The sequence below is a fragment of the Lacerta agilis genome, chromosome 2 (assembly GCF_009819535.1).
Source record: "Lacerta agilis isolate rLacAgi1 chromosome 2, rLacAgi1.pri, whole genome shotgun sequence".
NCBI lineage: Eukaryota > Metazoa > Chordata > Lepidosauria > Squamata > Lacertidae > Lacerta > Lacerta agilis.
Window position 1 is genome coordinate 32796384 of NC_046313.1, and position 20938 is coordinate 32817321.

The window sequence follows — 20938 nt, forward strand, 5'->3', positions numbered from 1 at the left end:
GTATGGCAGCACTGGCCAGAAAGGATTTAAACTGGAAGCAGGTTGTAAAGATAAATGAGGGAAGGCCTCTGATTTATGTTTGCAAATTTCATATGGGTAGTTTTTAAAATGTGGAAACTAATGCCTAACATTCACTTCAATTCACATTAAATATTTGCATGTCTCCCCTCCCCCACTAAGGTTTGCACCTTTGGTACTGGACCAGTTTGATTTGGATTCATGTTGCATGGCAGCAATCAAATGATAAAACCATAGTAAACTTTCAACCCTTTCCTTAAAGAGAGTTGTGGAAAATTTCTGTATGGTTGCAGGTTGTGCTGCACAAGGCAAAATCTAGTAGTTTCTGCTCCAGAAACTGATAGAAATACCCACTCCCCCCATTTTTCTTAAAGGGTCTTCCCAGTCTTCATGACTATGGAAAGAGATTTGAGAACAATAAGTAGCCTGCTAATGGCTAAGCGATCCAAAAGTTGCAATGTTCAACAGAAGTGCAGCTTAAATGCAGGTTCTGATGCAGAACTCTAAGATGCTCCTGTGTTCTTGTTTTGTGAATGTGGAGTGTATATGGTTTCCAATGGCGGGTTCAATCCAAGCATTTGACTACAGGGTCATTCCATATCAAGAGATCCAACTTCTTTACTTCATGACATCCAATTTTCTTAATATTTTGTATGCAAGCTTGTTGAATGATCAAAACTAAGTTGAGATATGTCAAATTTTGTTACATATGTATTTTGTTGCAATGTTCATGAAATGAAGTACTAACAATAATTCTTTCAAAATGTGCGTTCTATAAAGCAACAAGAAGCTATCACTCTGTTTTAGAACACATTTTTTTAAAAGAAAAGCCTGGCAAGCTTTTCAGATACCTTTTAATTACATAACTTTCTAAAAGAAATGCCTGAAGTAACTGATATTATAGTTTGAAGTCTTGTTTCTTCTGTTATATTTTACTCCAAGAAGACCCATTTATCCTAAATAGAAGCCAATAAGCCAGACATGTATGTACAAAATATTTTCCCCCAGTGTGATCCCATGATGAAATATTGCAGGTAGATCTTAGAAATATGAAATAAGCATTTTTTTAAAAAAAATCCATAATCCTATTCTTTAATCACTTTTTAAAAATTTGTAACCTTGTGAAATATCATATTTAAGCCCATGAACTTCTGAAGAGATTAGTGTTCTTGGTTTTGACATTTCTGTGTAGTCTGGCCAAAATTGTCATTTTTTTTTAAATTTCAGGCCCTCATAACTCAAAAATGGGATGAGATAAAAAGCTAAATTTTTAGATTTAAATTTAGTTTTGATCATTCAACAAGAGTACAAAACATTCAGATAAATGGATGACATGACGTAAAAAATTTGGATCACTTGATATGGAATGACCCTACAGTGAATTGAAAGCTTGACTATTTGAACTGGTAGAAGTTAGAGCATTCTGTCATTGGAAAGCTGGTCATACCTGACAAAAGTTTGGGGATAGAACTCTCACCTGTAGCATATGCTTTATTAATATCCTCTCATTTCAAATACTGCCTGGAGCACACACCTCTAATAACACAACCCTGTGCATGTCCAAGCAGAATCGAGTCCCATTGAATTCAGTGGGATGTACCCTTAGAAAGGTGTGTATAAACCAGCAGGTTTTGTGTGCAGATTTTCAGAGTTTGAATTGCAGTACCTCTGTGTACATAACCTAAGGCCTGACCCCACCACCCCTAAGACTGGAGTTTTAAACGGACTGGCCACTTCTGTGCTGACCAAGCCAAGTCAGAGGTGGAAAAAACAACCTTGTCCCCTTGTCTCTTTCCTTTCCAGTAAGCCTTTTTTCTACCATGTGTACTTTCTGTAGGTGATAAATGGACTGATGGAGCGCCCCGACTGGGAATCTGCTATCCAGAAGCCTCTTTGTATCCTCCCAGGGGGTTCTGGCAATGCCCTGGCTGCTTCTCTCAATCACTACACAAGGTAAGGCATCACTGGCGGTTGGACCTGTGGCAGCTCTGCATGTGTTTCCAGGCCGGCCCTACCATCAGACAGGGGGAGGTGGTTGTCTCAAGTGAATGCTGTGGGTCAAGGAGAAGCAGTGGCAAGGTGCTGGAGGAGGACAGGGTCAAGTGTGCCACATGGCTTGCCCTACATCTGCTCAACCAGCCCGACGTCCTCAGGTGAAATGGAGGATTCTGTTTCCTCTCCAATGCTGGGGGCAGATTCAGCCGCCAGTTTCACTGGCTTTGGCGCTAACAAATTGTGGAGTTTGGGTGTGTGCACCATCCAGCTTCACGCAGCAGAACGTATTGGGCTGGCCATGTACCCATAATTGCGTGTGTGAAGTTTGGGTCCTGGGACTGCTCCATCCTAGGAACCTCAGGCCTTGGGGTGAGGGTGCGTGAAACTACTTCACACCCATTTGGCTTATGGCACATGCTGAACTGGTGGTGTGCAGGTGCCACTACTAACAGAATCCTATTCGCGCACACCTGGCTTTAGTTGGCGAAAAGCAGGAAATTGTGTGTGTACGTGTGTGTGTGTGTAGTGGCACCAGCACATGGCTGATTTCTAGCAGCTACCACAGTTATGTTGAGTTCCAAGCAATGTTGGGAGTTTCCAGAACAGCCCCGCCACTTTCTCTCTTAATGCTGAATTCTCTTTCTTTTGTCAATCTAAAATTTATGATGTTTAAAAAGGCGCAGGAGCCCCAATTCAGTTCCCACATTGGAGGAAACATGAAAGGTGGGTCATAGGGGCAACATGATTTCAAAGGCTACATAGGGTGAGAGCGAGCAAAGGGCATCTCCCGGTCTCATCCAAAAAGCCAGCCCACATTCCCCACTGAGTGCTCAGGGCTGTATGTGAGCACCGAGGGGTTAAATAAAAACAGATCCTGCATGAAGGCTAAGTTGTGTGGTGCAACGGTAAGCTGCAAAGTTGCAGATGTCCTTTTGTAGGCTTCTATTCTGCAAGCCAGAGAGAAAGGCAGGGAGACATTCATGAAACTCTATGGGAACCATCGCCCTGCCTAGTCTTTTGCCAATTCTGAGATTCTACTGGGCCTTGCAGCTGGACCAAGATTGGTACCCGCACCTGCCCTGTTTATTGCACATCTTTCTGCTTAGTGGGGCTGGCAAGGCAGCTGCACTTGACAGACTTCCCTTGACAGCCAATGGTGTCTTGTAATCTCCTACCACTGCTGTCAAGGGGGGGGGGGGATGTGCATAACTCACAAAAGAAGCTTAATTACAAGTCCTCAGCTCAGGTTTCGATCCACTCCCTGCAATCACAACCAGCATCCCCCAGCCCTGGCCTCTGCCCCTTCCACAGCTGGCTACCTTTCCCATCTGCTCTGTGACTAATCCTCATTTCTTAGTGGGCTTCATCTTGAGGAGGGAGGGGAGGGGCAATGAGGTGGGTCAAGGGTGTCGCTAATGGTCTACTTTTCTCTCCCTGTCCTGCTGGCTCAGCCACCTGGCTCCTGCACCCCAACTAATGCTGCTGTGTAATTCTCAGAGAAATAGGGCTTTGAGATCATATCTGGGCCCAATCCAAGAGAGGAAAGCGAGTCATGCTTAGACTTTGCTCAGGCACTGACACAGGGGTAACCAAGCTGGTGCCTTCCAGATTTTGCAAGAAACACTTCAGGTCCACCATCTTGCTTGCTCTTCTTAAAAGTTATGAAGGGTGAGCAAAGCCACACTATTTATCTTACTGCAGAGACATCTACAGCCCCTTTGGGGATGATGGATTAAATGGCAGCAGGGGGAATTACAGGGTGTATAGCTCGATTCTCATAGAAAATGCCCTGTGTTAAATTCCTGACCTCTCCAGGCAAAACTGGGGAAGGCACCTACTTTGAAACCTTGCAGTCAGTCTATTGTCTATTGTCAATGCAGAAAATACTGAGCTAAACAGTCCAAACCTCTGATACCCTCTGTACGGAAACCTAGTTTTCTCCTGCCACAAAACGGCAACACTGACCTCTCCCTCCCTATCGGTTTTAAGTAGATGTCTTGAATCAGATGCCTGGAAGATGTTTAAGCACTTGATAATGGATATAAATGTTCAGTTATAAAACCTAGCACTGTAGAAACTTATTTGGGGCATTCTTTTTTTACCCTGATCTTCCACCAATGTGGTTCCCAGAGCCGCATTCATGAAATTGTCCTTTTATACTGCAAGCCTGCTGGTAGGGGCTAAGGGGGAAACCAGCAAACCCAGGCAGTAGTACTTAATGTTACGAAGTCCATATAATGAACGGCTTGAATGGAAATGCTTCAGGGTCAAGAACAGGTCAAGGGGAGCTAGTTTCTCCACAGAGCCAATGCCCTTGGCCCTGCTTCCTAACTCTCCCACTGCTGCCTCTAGGTGTCTTTGCCCAAAAGTGCATCAGCTGAGAAGCTATAATGGGACACCCACAAATCCATACTTGCGTGGGGAGCACTTTTGATGATTCATGTTGGTGGGGAGAGTCTAGTGCCCTCTGGTCACTCTGGCTAGTCTCAGCTGATGAAACCTGACAGCTGCAATATGGTGCTGCTCCCTTGTCCATCTGCTTTTTTACGCGGCTGCAAGGGGCGGGTGGGACAAGGGGCCGCCTACAGAATGCTTATCACGAACACCTTGAGAGAACAGAACCCTGATACTGTGCTTCCTGTGTGATGACCTAGCAGCTGAAACAAAACTGCCACTGTATGGTTGACTCCCACACCAGAGGTCACCTCCTCTGGCCATTCCAGCACGGGAGGCGGCGGCTCAGGGGTGGCATTGGGCTTACCTGTATGATTGTACTGGCAACACACAAGGACACCAAAGCAGGAGTCCGAAAACTGTTTTGTCCCAGCCCCCACCCTGTGGAAGAGGAGGGTAAATTGGGCCTTTGACTTTCAGGAGAGGAGACCTTTTGTGCAACCACTTATTTATTTGACCATATTCCAGTTCCAACTAGTTTCTGCACTACTCTTGGGCTGGCCCCTTCCGTGCCACTGTTTTCATGCGCTCCCTTTCTTTCTCCTGCTGCAGCAAGGGCCACTTCAACAAGGAGGAGCTGCTCATGAACTGCACTTACTTCCTCTGCAAAGGCCTGCACGCCCCCATGGACCTCATGTCCCTCCACACGGCCTCAGGCAAGCGACTCTTCTCCTTCCTGAGCTTTGGCTGGGGCTTCATCTCCGACGTGGACATTGCCAGCGAGAGGTACCGCAAGCTGGGAGGCGCCCGCTTCACCGTGGGCACGTTCCAGCTCCTGACGACGCTACAGGTCTACAAGGGCCGCCTCTCCTACCTGCCCTGTGATGACCAGAGCTCCAGCCCTGGCTCTTCGCCCTCCGCGGTGGGACACAGCTCCCCGTCGGCGCTGCGTTCCGAACAGTTCTCCTTCAGCAGCAAGAAGTCCCTGTACAGCTTCTTCCCGTCGGTCTCTTCGTGCACCAGCAGCAGGAGCTGTGTCCTCGAGGACTCCTTGCTGGTACCCTTTGAGGAGCCCATTCCTGAGCACTGGACTGTAGCCCCAGAGGAGGAGTTTGTCTCCATCATTTGCCTCCAACACTCCCACCTGGGAGCAGACCTTCTGTTGGCCCCCCAAGCCAAGCTGTACGACGATGCCATCCACCTCTTCTACGTCACGGCAGGGGTCTCCCGGCTTTCCATGGTCAAGTTTTTCATGGCCATGGATAAAGGGACGCACCTGGCTCTCAACAACCCCCATCTCCATTATGTGCCTGTCAAAGCTTTTCGGCTCGAGCCCCTGGTACGCAAGGGCTCCATGACTGTGGATGGGGAAGTGCTGCCCTGTGAACCCGTGCAAGGTCAAATGCACAGGCGGCTTGCCCGCGTTATTAGCAGCACAGGGAGTTGAAGGGGCGGGGTGGGAGGATCCCCAATGCTGCACATCAACACTATCTCTGGCAGGGATATTTCTCAGGGGAAACTTGGCTTGCAAAGCATTTTTTTGAAACTACAACACGAGTAATGGTGGAGCCTGTCCTCTGGTGGGCATAAGACACTCTTCCCTGCAGCTTCAATGTCTTCCTGCTCTGCACTGCCCAGAGGAGGTGGTGAAGCAGGTCTCCAAACCATAGCTCTGTTTTGCCTCTCCATCCAATATCAAACCTTCTATGCACACCAACTGCGACTGAAGCAGAGAACCTGCCGTCATCCCAATGCAGCGGCTACATGAATAAAAATGCCTCAGTCCAATGCCACTTTGGGGGCCACTTTTAATCCTCCTGTAATTTTTTTTAATAAGCTCACTTTCACACACACCCAAAATTGTAAGTAGCAGCAGATTATATTCTTAAGGAGAGATGGAATAAAGATTTATCTTTTTTTCCAAAAGAAGAAAAGCACTATCCTTTAAAAATTAAGGTTAAAATGATGCCAGCAGTAATCTTGATGCTAAGTTTTAGGTTGTTCTCTTGCAAAGGAAAGCACACCTTAACAAATCCTTTAGTCTTGCCTGCAAATGATGGGTGGGTAGGTAACACTGTACTAATGAGAAAGCTGCTACCTTTCTCCCATAGTGGGTACACCAACAAACTGACATGCTTGCCACTTTCCTACCATACTATGGCAAACTAGCACCTTAATTTGGACTAAACTGGCACCTCTGCTATTCTCAAGGTATCCAGTATATCATCTTGCAGACGCATGCTAGGATGGTAAAAATTTAAGAAATTTATTGTCAAAAATGGCTGAAATGATTCCTGTCCATATTTTCATAGTTATTCATTAGGTAAATGCAGACAAAATCAAAGTGGTCCATGAAGGGTCCTAACAGAAAAGGGTGATTTTTGTCAGAGGTACCCACACATGCAGGTGGAACCAACATTACTATACTTGCACACCAACTTAATGGTGAAAGTTAAGATTAATAGTACAACTGCTTTCAAAGCTGGTGTGTTCTCTCTCTCTCTCTCTCTCTCTCACACACACACACACACACACTCCTACCCAAAAAAGGAGACAGAAAGATTTATTGTTAGCTTTCAACTTGTGGTCCTAGTGCTAGCTGGGGCAGGTGGGAGTTATGAGTCCAACATCAGCTGGTGGGCCACAGGTTAACTATGTTTGCTAAAAAGCAAGCAGCAATACAGATCTCATGATGCAGCAGTCATACCTTGGGTGAAGTAGTCAGATGGGCAGTGAACCTGATTTAATAACTCTCAGAGCAGCTGTGAGAACCATCCCTTAAATATTTAGTATCAAATTGGTGGAATTGACACAAAAACAGTTATCAATGTTTTGCTACCGACTTCTGGGCACAGCAGTTTTAAGACTGAAATTGAACAAACTGGACATGTCCAGTGGAGGGGGCAACTGAGAGCTCAGGAGACCAAGTCCTTATACAAAAAAAGGTTGATGGCATTGGACAGGTTTATAGAAGAGAAAAATAAAGGACTACAATAGCCATCTTAAAATATTTGCAGGGCTGGCACATAAGATGATGGAGCAAGTTTTCTGTACTTGCAGAAGGTAGGACTGAAACCACATGCCCTGAATTTCAAGAAAGCGGCTTTGGACTAAACATTAGAGAACCACCTGATTATAAGCTATCTGACACCTATCAGGGATGCTGTAGTAGCAGGAAGTGGGCCCACACGGCCTTTGAGATCCCTTCGAGCTCTATGATGCTATGAAATCACATTTGAGTTTATACAGAATGTGTTTACATTAGTACATTACCATATTTGTTGTTTTTATCCTACTATTAGCTTTGATTGTACAGTGGTACCTTGGTTTATGAACTTAATCCATTCTGGAAGTCCATTCTTAAACCAAAGCGTTCTTAAACCAAGGTGTGCTTTCCCATAGCAGCGGGTGTCTCAATTTACAAATGGAACACACTCAACAGGAAGCGAAACATGTTCTGCTTCCAAGGCAAAGTTCACAAACCAAAACACCTACTTTTGCAGTGTTCTTAATCTAAGCTGTTCTTAAACCAAGGTACCACTGTAATAAAGAGACATTAAGCCAAGGTTTCATACATAAAGCTGTATGCTGTACAGCTTTTAAAAGGTTTGTTATAATTGAAGCCAGTGTATGGTCCTTGTGACAAGAGCCACAAATGGACCTCAACATTTTAACAAACCAGTCTGAATGCCTGGATTTTTCTGCAAAGGCAATGGCCTGGTCTCCCACCCTGCCCTATATTAAAACTGCTGGAGATTCTGCCCTTATGGTGATGGGGCCCAGGGTCTGGAAGCCTCTGCAACATATATTAGATATTGGATATAAGACATTGCCTTGAAGCCAGGCTGGTGCACATGATAGCACAGAATCCCAGGGGACACGGAGCATAAAAGATTATGCAGAGGCCAGATGTACAGCAGTATGTGCAGTCTCCACTCATACATTCTGCCTCTACAAAGAAAAAAAGGGTGATCAGATTGCAGAGCGTACATGGGTGGGTGGGTGGGTTGGGGTTTGCAATCTTACCACACCAGGCAACAGCGGAACGAATCTTCAGTGGACTGAAGGATGGAGATTGTGATGAAACTTATTGAAAGGTGGGGAAGAAGAGACACTCTTTCTTACCCGTATCGCTTATATGAAAACCCTTAAAAAACCATAGTCAAACTGGCATTGTTTTGTTAAAAAAAAACCCAGTTAAGACTGCAGCAGTTCTTACTTGAAAGCAATGAATGATGACTAGCTAGTTCAATTTACATGGACAAAAGTAAACATGATGCATACATAGCACAGTGCTGAGTGGCATGTTTACTGGAGCAAAGGAACTGGCTTATTTTCTTTGCTGGAACGCCTAGTTCTTTCACCCCAGATAACAATTTCATATGTTTGTGTCTGACCTGTATAACCACAGGAGTCATGTGGTTTGAATGATCCTCTTTACCTTGATTGCACTATCTGCCTCCTGACTCGTATTCCTGGAAGAGAACAGAAACTAGATGATCATAAAATGTGTAAAGAAAGAAAGAAAGAAAGAAAGAAAGAAAGAAAGAAAACCCTTCCAGATATTAGTTTTACATGGTCATGAATCGCTCCTACTAGGGTCAGCGAGTACCACCACAGATTTTTAGTCAACTGATATTTAATAATGCTGTTTACATTTGATGACCTTCCCAAATAACATTTTACTTTCTGCTCCAATGTGGGCCAGGGAGGCTGAGCGAGGACACAACATGGAATACTGAGAGTTGGACATTAGGATTTACATGTGTACAGGACTTGCTGTGTCCTGACATTCCTCTCATCAACTGGGCAACTTAAGATTACAGTTTCTATGGTTGAAGAGCTGAGGTGTGTGCCTGGGTTTTCAGAAAGGAGACCTATGAGAAGTTCAGACTAAGTCATTGTCACCATTCTTAAATGTACGTACACACAGATGTTGCTAACGATTTTCATGTTTTCTTTGGTAAGGCCCACCGCTGAGGGTTGCTGGTAGAACACACTTCCAGCTACATGACTGCACAGGTGGATGTGTCATTAGTGTGCAAAGTAACACTGAAACCACAGAATGCAGTGAATACAGTCGCTGCCTGAGTCACAACACATGATTTTGAGGGCTTCCTCAAAAATAATCAAGGAGCATAACACTGAAACACATACCTTAATAGGACAAGCAAGAATCAGACACCAGATATGCTTAAAAGGTCTCAAAGGGAAGGATTCCAGGGAAATATTGCCAGTGGGAGACACAGGTAGAGAGTGACTCACAAGCTTTAGGACTGGTCCCTCTTCCCTAGACTACATATAATAGATGGACTGGCAAAGAAGCTTCCTCCTTTCCCAGCCTACATCCCTCTTAGTTGCAAATGAGAATTCTAGTTTTATACAAATCTCGCCAGATGGACAGAGACACAGCAAGCACAACCGAACCTATTCACAGCGTCAGAACGTAATGGCAAGCCACTTTCTCTCTTTTATTACTACATCTTAGTTAGCCAAACAAAGTTTGCAAGTAAAAAAAGATTAATCACACAATACTTTATACATATATTGTAAGCAACCAAGCATTCACAGCTGCAAAAGTAACACACCTCTAAGCATTGCCCCAATATGACAGCTCCATCAGTTTTAAATACTGTACAGAAAGGCTAGAAATTCTTTTTTTTGTAATATTTCTTTCCCCACCCTCCCCAGCACTTAAACAGATAAGGTTTTAAATTTATACATCACAATCATGTAGCCCATCTCAAGACTAACAATGTGCCTCATGCTTTGGCTTCTTGGGGTGTTTTAAGCATTTGCCTCTTGGAAATTTCTTTTCACTCTTTTATTACGTACATACACCAAAAAGAAGTTATAGCTGCACGGTGTGTGCTCACCAGCAGCTGCATAACCTAGAGCTTCACATTATTCAAAAGCTTATAGAAAAAGAAAGTGTAAACTTCTGTGCATGCCTCTGGTGGGGCCCGACAGCAAGGATAAGGTTCAGTGCTGGATGGATGCAAAAGATGGCAGCAGATCCCGAGGAGGAAAGAGTAAGCAAGATCTTCCCATGATACAGCTTCACACAAAGCTCTCAGTTGCACTTTGAAAAAAGAGGGAGTCCCCTTGAAGCTCAGCTCTCTGCAGTCCATAGCACCATTTGCCTCCTCTTCTGTGGCTCCTCCCACCTTGCTCCCCTACTCAAAATGGAAGAGTAGCCACTTCTCAAAACAGGGTGGGCAGCTAGGTGACTGGTGGATTGGGAAAACTTGCTTGTTTTCTTTAGTGTGTCATCATAATAAAATATGTGGCTCATTCCTCTCTCTCTTGGGGAGAAGAGGGGCCGCGACCACATCTGCATGAGGAATGTGATGACACATAGAAACATAGACAGATCCCACCCCCCTCACTGTCTGCCCTTTCACACAATTAACAGAGTGTCTGGCAATGCAAGCAAAAAAGAAAAAAGGAGAAATCCTTTCCTGTCCCCGTCCTCAAAGGGTACTATGTCAACTTATTTCTTCTGCTGCTCTTTTACCAGCATGGCCACCAAAAATCGCATACTGCAGCCTCCCAACTGGAGAACCGCTACCTCTCAAATCTTAATCTGCAACACTAGAACAACTACCTAATATCCGAGTAAACACAAAATTCGTGTCACCCTGTTCAGCCTCTTCAACTAGATTATTCAAGTGGGAGGGTGAAAGAGGGGCACCCATGTCATGATCAGAGGAAAGGAAACAGAAGGGTGACTGTGACGCCTTGCAAAGATGGGAGTACGCTGAACAAGGAACAGAATGTAACCTCATCTAGGATGCAAAAATATGAATGTATCACCAGTCGTGATCCATAAAAGATACAGGGTTGGGCCTGCTGCAACTCCTGTTCTGTCACAGGACCACCGGGTCATGCCACAGCCGGCAGGGAGGTGGTGGTGGTGGTTGCACACAGCCTAGGATCAGGGGATAGGAAATAACAGTGACTTACAATAAAGGCTGCAATTGTAACTTAAGGATGCTGGACTAGGGACACCCATTGTCTATATTAGCGTGGAGGCTTGTTGCTATAAGGTTGGTATAAGTCCATGGAGATACAATGTTGGGCAGAGCTGCCACTTTGCAAACACCTAAGTGAAAGGCGAAACTGGAAAATGTGGGCTGCACCATGCAATTGTTCCAGCGCCATCCTGAGGTACCTTGGTGTACAGAGTTGAGTTGGTAGCAGAGTGTTCATGTATCCAGGAGAGTAGCAGGCTATGCTATATGCACTATTCCCCTCTCAAGGCAAAGTGGAAAGAGATATGCTGTTCAGAAGAAACTGTACATTTTAAGTAAGACAGCAGGTAATCCTCAGAAAGCCAGAGAGGAGGTTCTGAGTGTGGACCACATCAAGCACAGCTCACCTAGCACTTAGCTTCTGTCTCAAAGTGGCCCATACAGTCAGGAAAAAAAACCAAACACCTTATATTCACCACTGTGGCCCTGTTGCAGCAAAAGTCCAAGCCTACACCAATTTCCGGGGAATTTATCTCCTCAGCTCATAGCAGCAAACCAAATCAAGAAAGCGCTCAGGACTGGCACAGAGCTGAAAATGTGGGCTATTCAGGGCTTTCTAACTGACCGACTTTAGTGACATTATGTCTGAAGGTAGAGAGGAGCACTGCATCTTCCTCACATGATATAAAACCACAGCACTGCATCTTCCTCGCAAGATATAAAATCAAGGCTCTCCCCAGGCTTAAATCAAAAGCGTTCTCGACCATCAAGATCACCCATAGCACCCAAGAGGATCACCCAGGGAAGAGGGAGTGCCTTTGCACCAATAGGAGTTGAGAAGATCCAACGCCAGCTTCGCACAAGGTCTGGCATGGAAAGGTCACAGCTCCTTATTCTCTCAGGATCAACCTGGAAACAGGAGCATGGTGTGGGTGTGTGCATGTGGGTGTCGCTGTGCAGAGTTGCTCAACCACCCTGTGCACCTGGAATGTGGGAGGGGGGAAAGAGAGAGGGAGAGCCTAAAATGAGTTATGGAAGCTTCTGCTTTCTCTATAACAAACCAAGCCGAGGAGGAATGGGTGCACTGAGAGTCTATTTATTGTTAACAACTGTTGCTAGCTGCTTCCTCCTGGCTTCCCCTTCTTTTCTGTGCGTCTGTCTGCCCCTAACCTGATGTTTCATTTGTCTTCTGTCCACTCTGGGATGTTGGCCTCTACTAAGGCAGCCCGGTACTGCTGCAAGACTCCGCGGATGCTCTTTATAAACCCCTTGGACAGTGGGAAGAGGGGGAAGCCGATGTCAGGGTAGCCGCTCCTCTCCGGAAGAAAGCTCCTGTAGCTCTTTCTCCTTTTCTTTGGTTTCACACTAGGCTGAGCAGCAGAGTCTTGGGCAGCTTTACCCTCCTCTGTTGGGTCTCTGGCAAAGTGTGTTTCCCTGGCCTGGCCCATGCTCTCCAAGTCCGAATATTGACGGGCGTCGCTGGCAGCAAGCGTCGACATCGCACAACCAGAGTCTTCCAGCTCCTCCTTGCCGTCAGGCAACTGGCTAACTGCGGTGGTGGCAGCGGCAGCCCCTAACTCTAGCTCTCCCAGAGGCCCCATGCCATCTAGAGGGCTCTCCGCCAAAACACCACAGGCTGAATGCACAAAGGAAGGCTCTCCCAGGCCGGCATGGTCATGACTCCTTTCCACCAGCTCATTGGTCTCCACCCAGGACTCGATGCGGTGGACCAGGCGCCAACCGTTGCAGCAGAAGTGCTCAAAGATCTCCTGCTCAAAGACTTCCACCGGCTTGCGCAGCAGCTGCATCATCGACTGAACGACCCGGATCAGAGCCATCTCGTTGTAGCAGCGGCTGTTTTCGTAGCCCTCTTGCAAACCGCGGTCACTGTCAAAGCCAGCCTCATTGTAATAAGGCTCGTTGACTAGGATAAGCCCTGGTGTGAGAAAATGGAAGGGGAGGAAGAAGAGGGAGCAGGGAGAATAAAGAATTTAGAAGGTTGCAATGATGTGGGAAATGCACACGGCTGCCTTAGAGCAAACTATGGGACATGGCCGGAAAAGGAAAAAAAGGCAAGGAGTTAAATGTACCAGGAAGACGAAAGCACTATTTAGAATTTAAGGGAGGGGTGGAAGTAACCTCAGTTTTGAAAAAAAAACCAAACTAAAACCCTATTTATTCAGGCTTTGAAGCCCAACAATTACTCCAAATTTAAGGTGGTTTTAACACCCATTTCAGAATTGTAACCCAGAATTACTAGGCTCCTTATGTAATGAAGCTGAAACCCCCATCATGCAAAGTTTTGATAAAAATTAAAGCACAATTCTACAGGGTGACAGCACTTTTGGAAAGTTTTCTTTTAAGAAAAAAAACACCTCTATGGGGTTTGGCTGCCTTAATTACTATTCTAACTGAAAGTCTTCCTAGCTTCTGGAGAAAATGGTTATAGTCCAGGCACACCAATTATGTTAAATTATATTAGGGGACAGATAGCCCAACAATTTCTCATGAGAAGAATGCACTTCTTAATGTCTTCTACCTGAGGCCCATTGTCCCCTGAAGAGTACATCCTACACACAAAGATACTCATGTAGCTGCTCCAACCTGCCCCTGGACATGCCAGGTTGGGTGCTGAATCATATGCAACTGTGGCCCTTCCCTTGGAGCAAGTAGAGAGCGACCGTGATGCAAAATCCACCTATGCAAAAATAAACACTGCATGGGCTTTTAACGACCAGCCAAGCTCAAGGAGTTACTTGCAACTCCTTCTGCGAGCTGGCAGCTGTCTAGGTGGTGGTTGTGGTTTTCCTTTCAGGACATGAAATAGAAAGTAAATGCGTACGAGCGCCCACAATTATAGGGTAATGAAATTAGCCTACAAAGTCAGCTAGTTGTGGAAGAAATAGGTTATTCTACCTATTTTCTCATATTCCCTTGCTGAAGGATACTCTTGGGCCCCACCTTTCTCCCCTGCTCCAACACTGGAATTTACCTTGGATTGAGATGAGTACTTGGAGAAGGCTGGATTTACTGGTCCACCTCTCTGTGCCCTGGAACAGACAAACAAAAAAACAAGCCAATGTATTTAGTGTTATTTATTTTAAAGCTTCACGTGAGAACAATGAGTTCAATATCATGTGGATGGGCTGGGCATTCTATGTAATTATGGGTGTAACATCTGCATTATGTTAGAGGCAGCTTCCAGGACCTGCGCTGATGCTCAGCACCGTGGTGACGCCACACATGGCAGAGCGTCGCCTTCTAAGTTATGTGGTAAGGGTTGCCTGTAGCATTGCTGGGTCCAAATGAAGGCCAAATGAAGGCCAATGCAGCTGCAGAACTGGACACAGTCGCGACAAGGTATATAAGATCTGGTGGAGTGATTGTGTTTTGAGCCACAACAGATTTCAGTAGTGAGGTCAGCAGGGAAAGAGCTCCAAAGTGTGTTGTGAAGAAAGAAAGCCTTTTCTGACGAAAGCTTCTTGTGTCATTTTGCTACGTGCTGTTCCGCTTCCTTCATAAACTTAGGAACACTTCTCTTGAGCCATGGCTGTGACTATGGAAGCCCTTCCAGCAGAAAGGTATGGAGCCCATAGCTAAACCATTGGTTTAACACTCGCAAGCAACAGATAAGGGGCACATATATACTTCTGAGATATGTGCATGGGCAGCGAACTGTAGTTTAGAGTAGTATCTTCAAACTGCTAGCACGGCACCCTAACCTTGTCTTTTGAGAGGAAAAAATGAAGGAAATGTAGAGGAGGAGGAGGAGGAGGAGGAGGAGGAGGAGGAGGAATCTGAGGCAATTTATACAATGGTACTTGGAGGAGCCAGACCAACATCAATACGGAAATAGTTTGAAGTTGTATTACCTTGCCTATCCAGGTCCCCAAAAGGCTTACGCAGACTTTTCCATTGTCATACAAGTTGGGGTTCAGTCTCCCACTACACTGGGAGAGGTAACGGAAGAGAGGGGGGACAGCCGGGTAGATATTGGGAAGCTGGATGTCAAATAAAAAGAGGCCATCCTCATATGGTGTGCGCGTAGGTCCTTTGACGAGTGCCGAAAAGAGATCCTGTGAAGAGATCACAAGCCAAAGCATAATTCCATGAAGAAAAACCAACTTCAACTTCCGGGGAGCCTCTGCAGTTTTAACTAGGGAAATAGCTACATTACATTACATGGGCTGCATGCCAGATAACAGCACTGTGTTGGTAAAGCTATTGAACTTCCCCCCCTGCTCCCTCACTTGTTCCATTTATGAAAATATCAGAGCAAAAGTACTTAACAGTTATTTTACTTGCTGGTGTAAGAGAATGCAACATTGAAAGCATTTATTTGCTATTGCCGTGGCCAAAGAGAATGTCAGATTTCTTTTGCTGTGATAGATAACCCATCTCATTACTTACGGGGGCTATTTCAATCAATTTTGCAGGTCCTTAAGGAAGGTTTCTGGAATATATTGTCGTTTTTCTGCTCTTTATTCTTTTTTATGGCATTCAGTTATGTTTGAATGAATGCAAAGTTTCTATACTGTACTCTATGCAAAAGTGTGAGATGAGCACACAGGACACGGTAATGGGATTATTCACAACTGCTGTATAAGCCGAGGAAGTCAGAAGCAGAGATGCTAGTGACCGAGGGCTGCAGGAGGAAAATGAAATCCCTTTCTATCTGCCTGAAGGCTGGCCAACGATACGGTTCCTTCAACTAGGACGCATCTTAGACGATGGAGTCATTTTTTGGATCCTGGCTTGTGTTTCAATGGTGACAGCTCTAACAAGGACAAGGAGTACCAAAACACTCTTGGTGGGGTGACAAACACACACTGGGTTGTGTGAACTTACCATTCTGTCTTCAAAGGTTTTGACCATGATACCATCTGGCAACGAGGTTGCTAGCAGGGCCATTTCTTTCCTCACTGTGCTGAAAAACTTCTTGGCTTCTGGAGGCTGGAATTCCATTTTCTTAAAGGCATGGCTATCTAATGGGACAATGAAAAAACCAAGGCAGTGGGTTAAAAGAACCTCCCACCCCACACAACCATGCAATTATCCTTAAGGAGATTATGTTGCTTTTGCCTAATACTGGTCAGAAATTGCTTAAAATATGATGCTAGTTGGTGAAGGAGAAAGATATGGCTCTTATATTCTACCCTTCTATTCATGGTCAAAAAAGCTAGCAGGTGTTTCCTTCATACCTTTCCTCCCAGGCCAAATAAAAAGCTCAGCCATGAAAACACCTCTCAGAGACAAAGAAAAACAATCCATGGCCAGTTATCACACCAAGATACAACGTAAAAAGTCACTACTACCTGACTTTTACTAAACTAATTTTTACTCAATATATAATTATTCGTGAAAAACAGCAATGATAAAATACAATGCAAATTTGTAAAATGCAGGTAATTGCAACTATCTGACTTCTAGAAGACACCTGAAGGCAACCATGTTTAGGTTTGTTGTTTTATCGTGTTTTTAATATTCTGTTGGGAGCTGCCCAGAGTAGCTGGGGAAACCCAGCCAGATGGGCAAGGTATAAATAAATTGTTGTTGTAGCTGCCAAACAATGGGATAAAATGGCTTCTAAGTACAGTGGTACCTCGGTTACAAACGCTTCGGGTTACAAATGTTACCCATTAGCTAAAGTGGTACCTCAGGTTAAGACGTTTCAGGTTAAGAATGGACCTCCAGAACAAATTAAGTTCTTAACCCGAGGTACCAATGTACAGTAACAAAATGCAATGTGTTTTGAAAGTGTTGTTGTTTATTTGCAACAGGCCATTAAGTGCAAGAGACTGAATGCAAGTTGCGGCACATGCTGAAGTATAGACACAAATTCTGCAAAGTTTACCTTTATCTCATCTTTAAATACAGGCTTCTATAAAATGAAAGAGGGATGCTGCTGCTTTATTGTCCAGCACTGCCTTCCCTGAAACACGGTTGCCTGCCACTCACCTGGGGCACACTCCAGTACGGAGAAGACTTCCCCCTTGGCACTGGTGAATGTAACGCCAGGCTTGCCTCCATTCTGCTGGCAAAGCACAGGAGTCTCGCTAGGCCACTCTGATGTCACTGGGGTCTGCGTCTGCGCCTCTCTCTCTTCCTTCTTTTCTGCCTCTGCCATGGCCTCCATCTTTTCTTCTTCCACAATTGCTACGTTGTCCAGGGTCTTCTTCAGATTCTCCTGCAGCTTCTTGATATCGTCCAGGAACTTCTTCTCGCGGGTGGGCTTCTCGGGTTCGACCGTTGGAGAAGTTGGGTAGCCTGTCAACAGCTGCTCAACGGTCATGTTCTTCAGGCTCTCCAAGATCTTGATGGCTTCCTTCAACTCCCGGAAGCTCTTTGGGGTCCCTTCCTTGCCTGATTTATCAGCTGCCAAGTCGGCCACTGCCATTGCCACAGCACCTTGAACTTGCTCTTCTACCTTTTTCACTTCTTCCACAGGTGGCTCCTCGGGCTCAGCTTCCTCTGCTTTGGAGTGGTCATCTTCCATGAGGCCATTGTCTGTCTCCCAGCTGTCACTCTCATCTTCCCACTCATCTGAGGAGGCGCCACTCGTGCTGCCATCTATGGAATCAAGGTCTGTTTCTTCATCCATCTCGGATTCTATGTTATACAAATGCTAGAAGCCAGAGAGAGAGAGAGAGAGAGAGAGAGAGAGAGAGAGAGAGAGAGAGATCCATTAATTAAGAACAGGGTTGTCATCCCACCAGCAAAAGGGGATGAGCTACAGAAGCATTTCTTTACTCTAAGGACACATCGGAAGCAGACGCTGGGGGAGAATTTAGTTTGGTTTGCATTTTAATGTGAGTCTACCTGATGCTCACTTCCTAAAATAACACACGAACCAAAGCACAGCTATCCTACACTTTCTGAATGTTGTGATGCACTTCTCCAACCAAAAATAAATAAATAAATAAGAGGACAAAGTATATATTAGGGAAAGTGTGTGCAAAATACTTACATTAGTGAAAATAATGTACAAAAATGTTTTCTATTATAAGGGGAAGCTGCACCCCAAAACACAGCGCCAGATTCAACTAACCGGAAGCGTGAACAAGGACTTCTGCCACTGCAATGGGGCTTCCCCCTCCCGCAATTCGGCTCTATGGGGAATTTGGGAGAATCCCCAAAGAAGCGCTCAGGGGGAGGAGAGGGGAAATTGATGGAACAATCTGCTTAGTGCTCTGTGGAAACCTCCCACATATTTTAGGCAAAAACATGTATAATTTTCATGCGGACTTCAAAAAAATTTGCACGCATACTGATGTGGAAATGAGGAGAACTGCGATTGAAAGAAAAAACAAAATGGACAGATTTGCCCATCACTAGGAAAACTCTCACTGGACTGACTTTCAGGTGGATCCTACATGCCTCGACTGCAGATCTTATGCAATACCCGTCTACAGGATTCTGAATCAGCACTTTACCCTCAAAAAGTAGGGCACCCTGGGTTAACTGGAGCAGTTTATAAAAAGGCTACAGTGAGCTTGAAGATCTGCAGCAGACTAGAGAGCAGCATGCATTAACTCTGCTAGACGGAAGATCCCAGGATACTGAACTCCTCTTAACAAGTCTATTTACTCCATGCTGCCATTTATCACATTTCTCCCTTGACATTTTTGATAAGCTGCTTGATGTTTTTGCCGGAACAGGACCGAACCCTCCACTTTCAAAGTGACAACCTGTGAACTACATGGAAATGCGTATCACTTTCCTCCTGCACAGAGCTGTTCTTGTGATCCAAAAAATCCTCAAGTTGCTGCACTCCACAGCGCTCTGTTTCCACAGTGTGCCCCTCCGGATCTCTGTTGTGTATATTAGGGAAGTGACTTTTCAGAATAAGGCCCTCTTGTCCTCCACCACCCAGCCCAATTTTCTTTCTGCTCAAACTGCAGGGGGATTTAACAAAGATGTCTTGGAGGTTGCATGAGATGTACAGATACCCTTCTGCATATGGGCTTCAGTACACCTTTTCACAGATCCCTGTCATGATGGAGGAAAAAAAATATAAATATAGAAGCATTGGTAGCTGCAGTAGTAGTTTCCTGGGGAACCGCCGTTTGCTGTACACCTTAATCTACAACCACAAATCAAATTAACAGGTTTTTAAAAGCGGTATAAACTTTTATTATAGGTTGGGTGCAGAATTGTACAGAGACAGTTGTCCTTTGTGGAAGTGTACGCCAGACCTGTGATCTGATCGCATGTGACAGGAGTGGGAAGGGAGACAGCAGAGGGCTTTGTATCCCACTTCCATAGTTCAGGCACTGGACCATTCTGCTGCAATTAAAGGAGAACTGCTGGTTCAGAAAACAAAAGCCTCGAATGCCAAGCATTTATGCACACGAACAGGCTTCTGAGGCAAAAGCAAACCACTGCGGGTGCTGGCTATAGCAGAGACACAGCAGTTATCTGGAAATGAAGAGACCAGGCATGAGCTAAAAAGCTTTCAGTACTGCGGTCTCCTCTAACGTTGCTTTGGGACAAATTTAGCTGTAATGCCTCTCCCAGAGGATCTTTCTCCACCTAGAAACACCAGCTTATTCAAGGATGTTACACACACTCTGATCATCAGTTTTCTAGAAGCAGGAGAACTGGAAATGGGGGCAGGGAGCATGACTGCTGCACTGCAGATGCTCAAGCTAGTGAAATCCTTGGGGTAGTCAACAGTGTGCCCTCCAGATAAATGTTGGACTCAAACTCCCATAATCCTGGGCCACTGGTCATGCTGGCTGAGGCTGATGGGAGATGGAGTCTAACAGCACCTGAAAGTTGCCATGTTGCCTGCCCCATAAGCTTATTCCCAAACCGTTCTATTTCATCTGCTGCTCTTCCCTTTCTCTAATTCAACTAAGGGTATTATTTTACAATCGTTCATGCGTGTGGAGACATGCTAGGGCTGTGCTTTTCCATGAATCCCGGGCTTCCTTGAAAGCTCACCAGGAGTTCTGTCAATGAGATCCACTGTGTACAAGTGTTTGTAACATAGCTATTGGAAAAGTGTTTAGGGCATGAACTGAATGCACCCTACAATGTGTGACAATGTAGGCCAACAGTCCTTAACCAGGACCCCACTTCAACTGCGTGCATACCCTAGCACCTCCTCGCAATGAAAAGAATCTTCTGCAATATGTAGAGGTTCCTTGACATGCAAGTAAATATGAAAAATTAGAAAGCTGTTGAACTAGAGCAATGGGTTTCTCCTTTGGGGTTTATTTTGGAAAAATGTGCCTACCTGCACTTCATATTGCCCTCTATGCAAGCGTTGAGAGGGCTACATGCATGCTACACCTACTTTAACTCAGCAATTACCTTCAGGAGAATCAATGGCACAGATGCCATAGTTGAGGTTTTATTTTATACCTTCCATCCCATCAAGGTGGCTCCACAGAGCCCTCAAAGCAGCTAATCATAGGAGAAAATGAAAACGATGGCTTGGATCCAAATAGCCCTTTGCGCGCCATCCAAACAGGTCCTGCAAAGCTGCAGGAGTTGCTTCTGGAAGGACACAAAAGGGTCTGCACACCCAGGATGGTGAGAGCGGGGAAGCC

The 20938-nt window shown here is 45.3% G+C and overlaps 2 protein-coding genes across 4 annotated transcripts in view; one reads left to right on the plus strand and one right to left on the minus strand.

The window, feature by feature from the left end:
- The window catches only part of SPHK1 (sphingosine kinase 1), a 38334-nt gene extending 32115 nt beyond the window's left edge, over positions 1–6219 (plus strand). The window contains exons 4-5 of the mRNA XM_033139409.1: positions 1856–1971; positions 5020–6219. Of these exons, the coding sequence (XP_032995300.1) occupies positions 1856–1971; positions 5020–5854 (951 nt within the window). The 3' untranslated portion in view covers positions 5855–6219. The remainder of the gene's footprint in view (positions 1–1855; positions 1972–5019) is intronic.
- A 2610-nt stretch (positions 6220–8829) lies between these two features.
- The window catches only part of UBE2O (ubiquitin conjugating enzyme E2 O), a 57911-nt gene continuing 45802 nt past the window's right edge, over positions 8830–20938 (minus strand). For 2 of the 3 annotated variants that reach the window (XM_033139406.1, XM_033139405.1), the window contains 5 exons: positions 17340–18006; positions 16230–16366; positions 15254–15457; positions 14374–14431; positions 9834–13317 (listed from right to left, as the gene is read on the minus strand). In XM_033139406.1, the coding sequence (XP_032995297.1) occupies positions 12560–13317; positions 14374–14431; positions 15254–15457; positions 16230–16366; positions 17340–18006 (1824 nt within the window). In that variant the 3' untranslated portion in view covers positions 9834–12559. Of the gene's footprint in view, positions 8883–9833; positions 13318–14373; positions 14432–15253; positions 15458–16229; positions 16367–17339; positions 18007–20938 lie in introns of those variants that run through there. The other variant, XM_033139407.1, reaches the window with a different exon arrangement.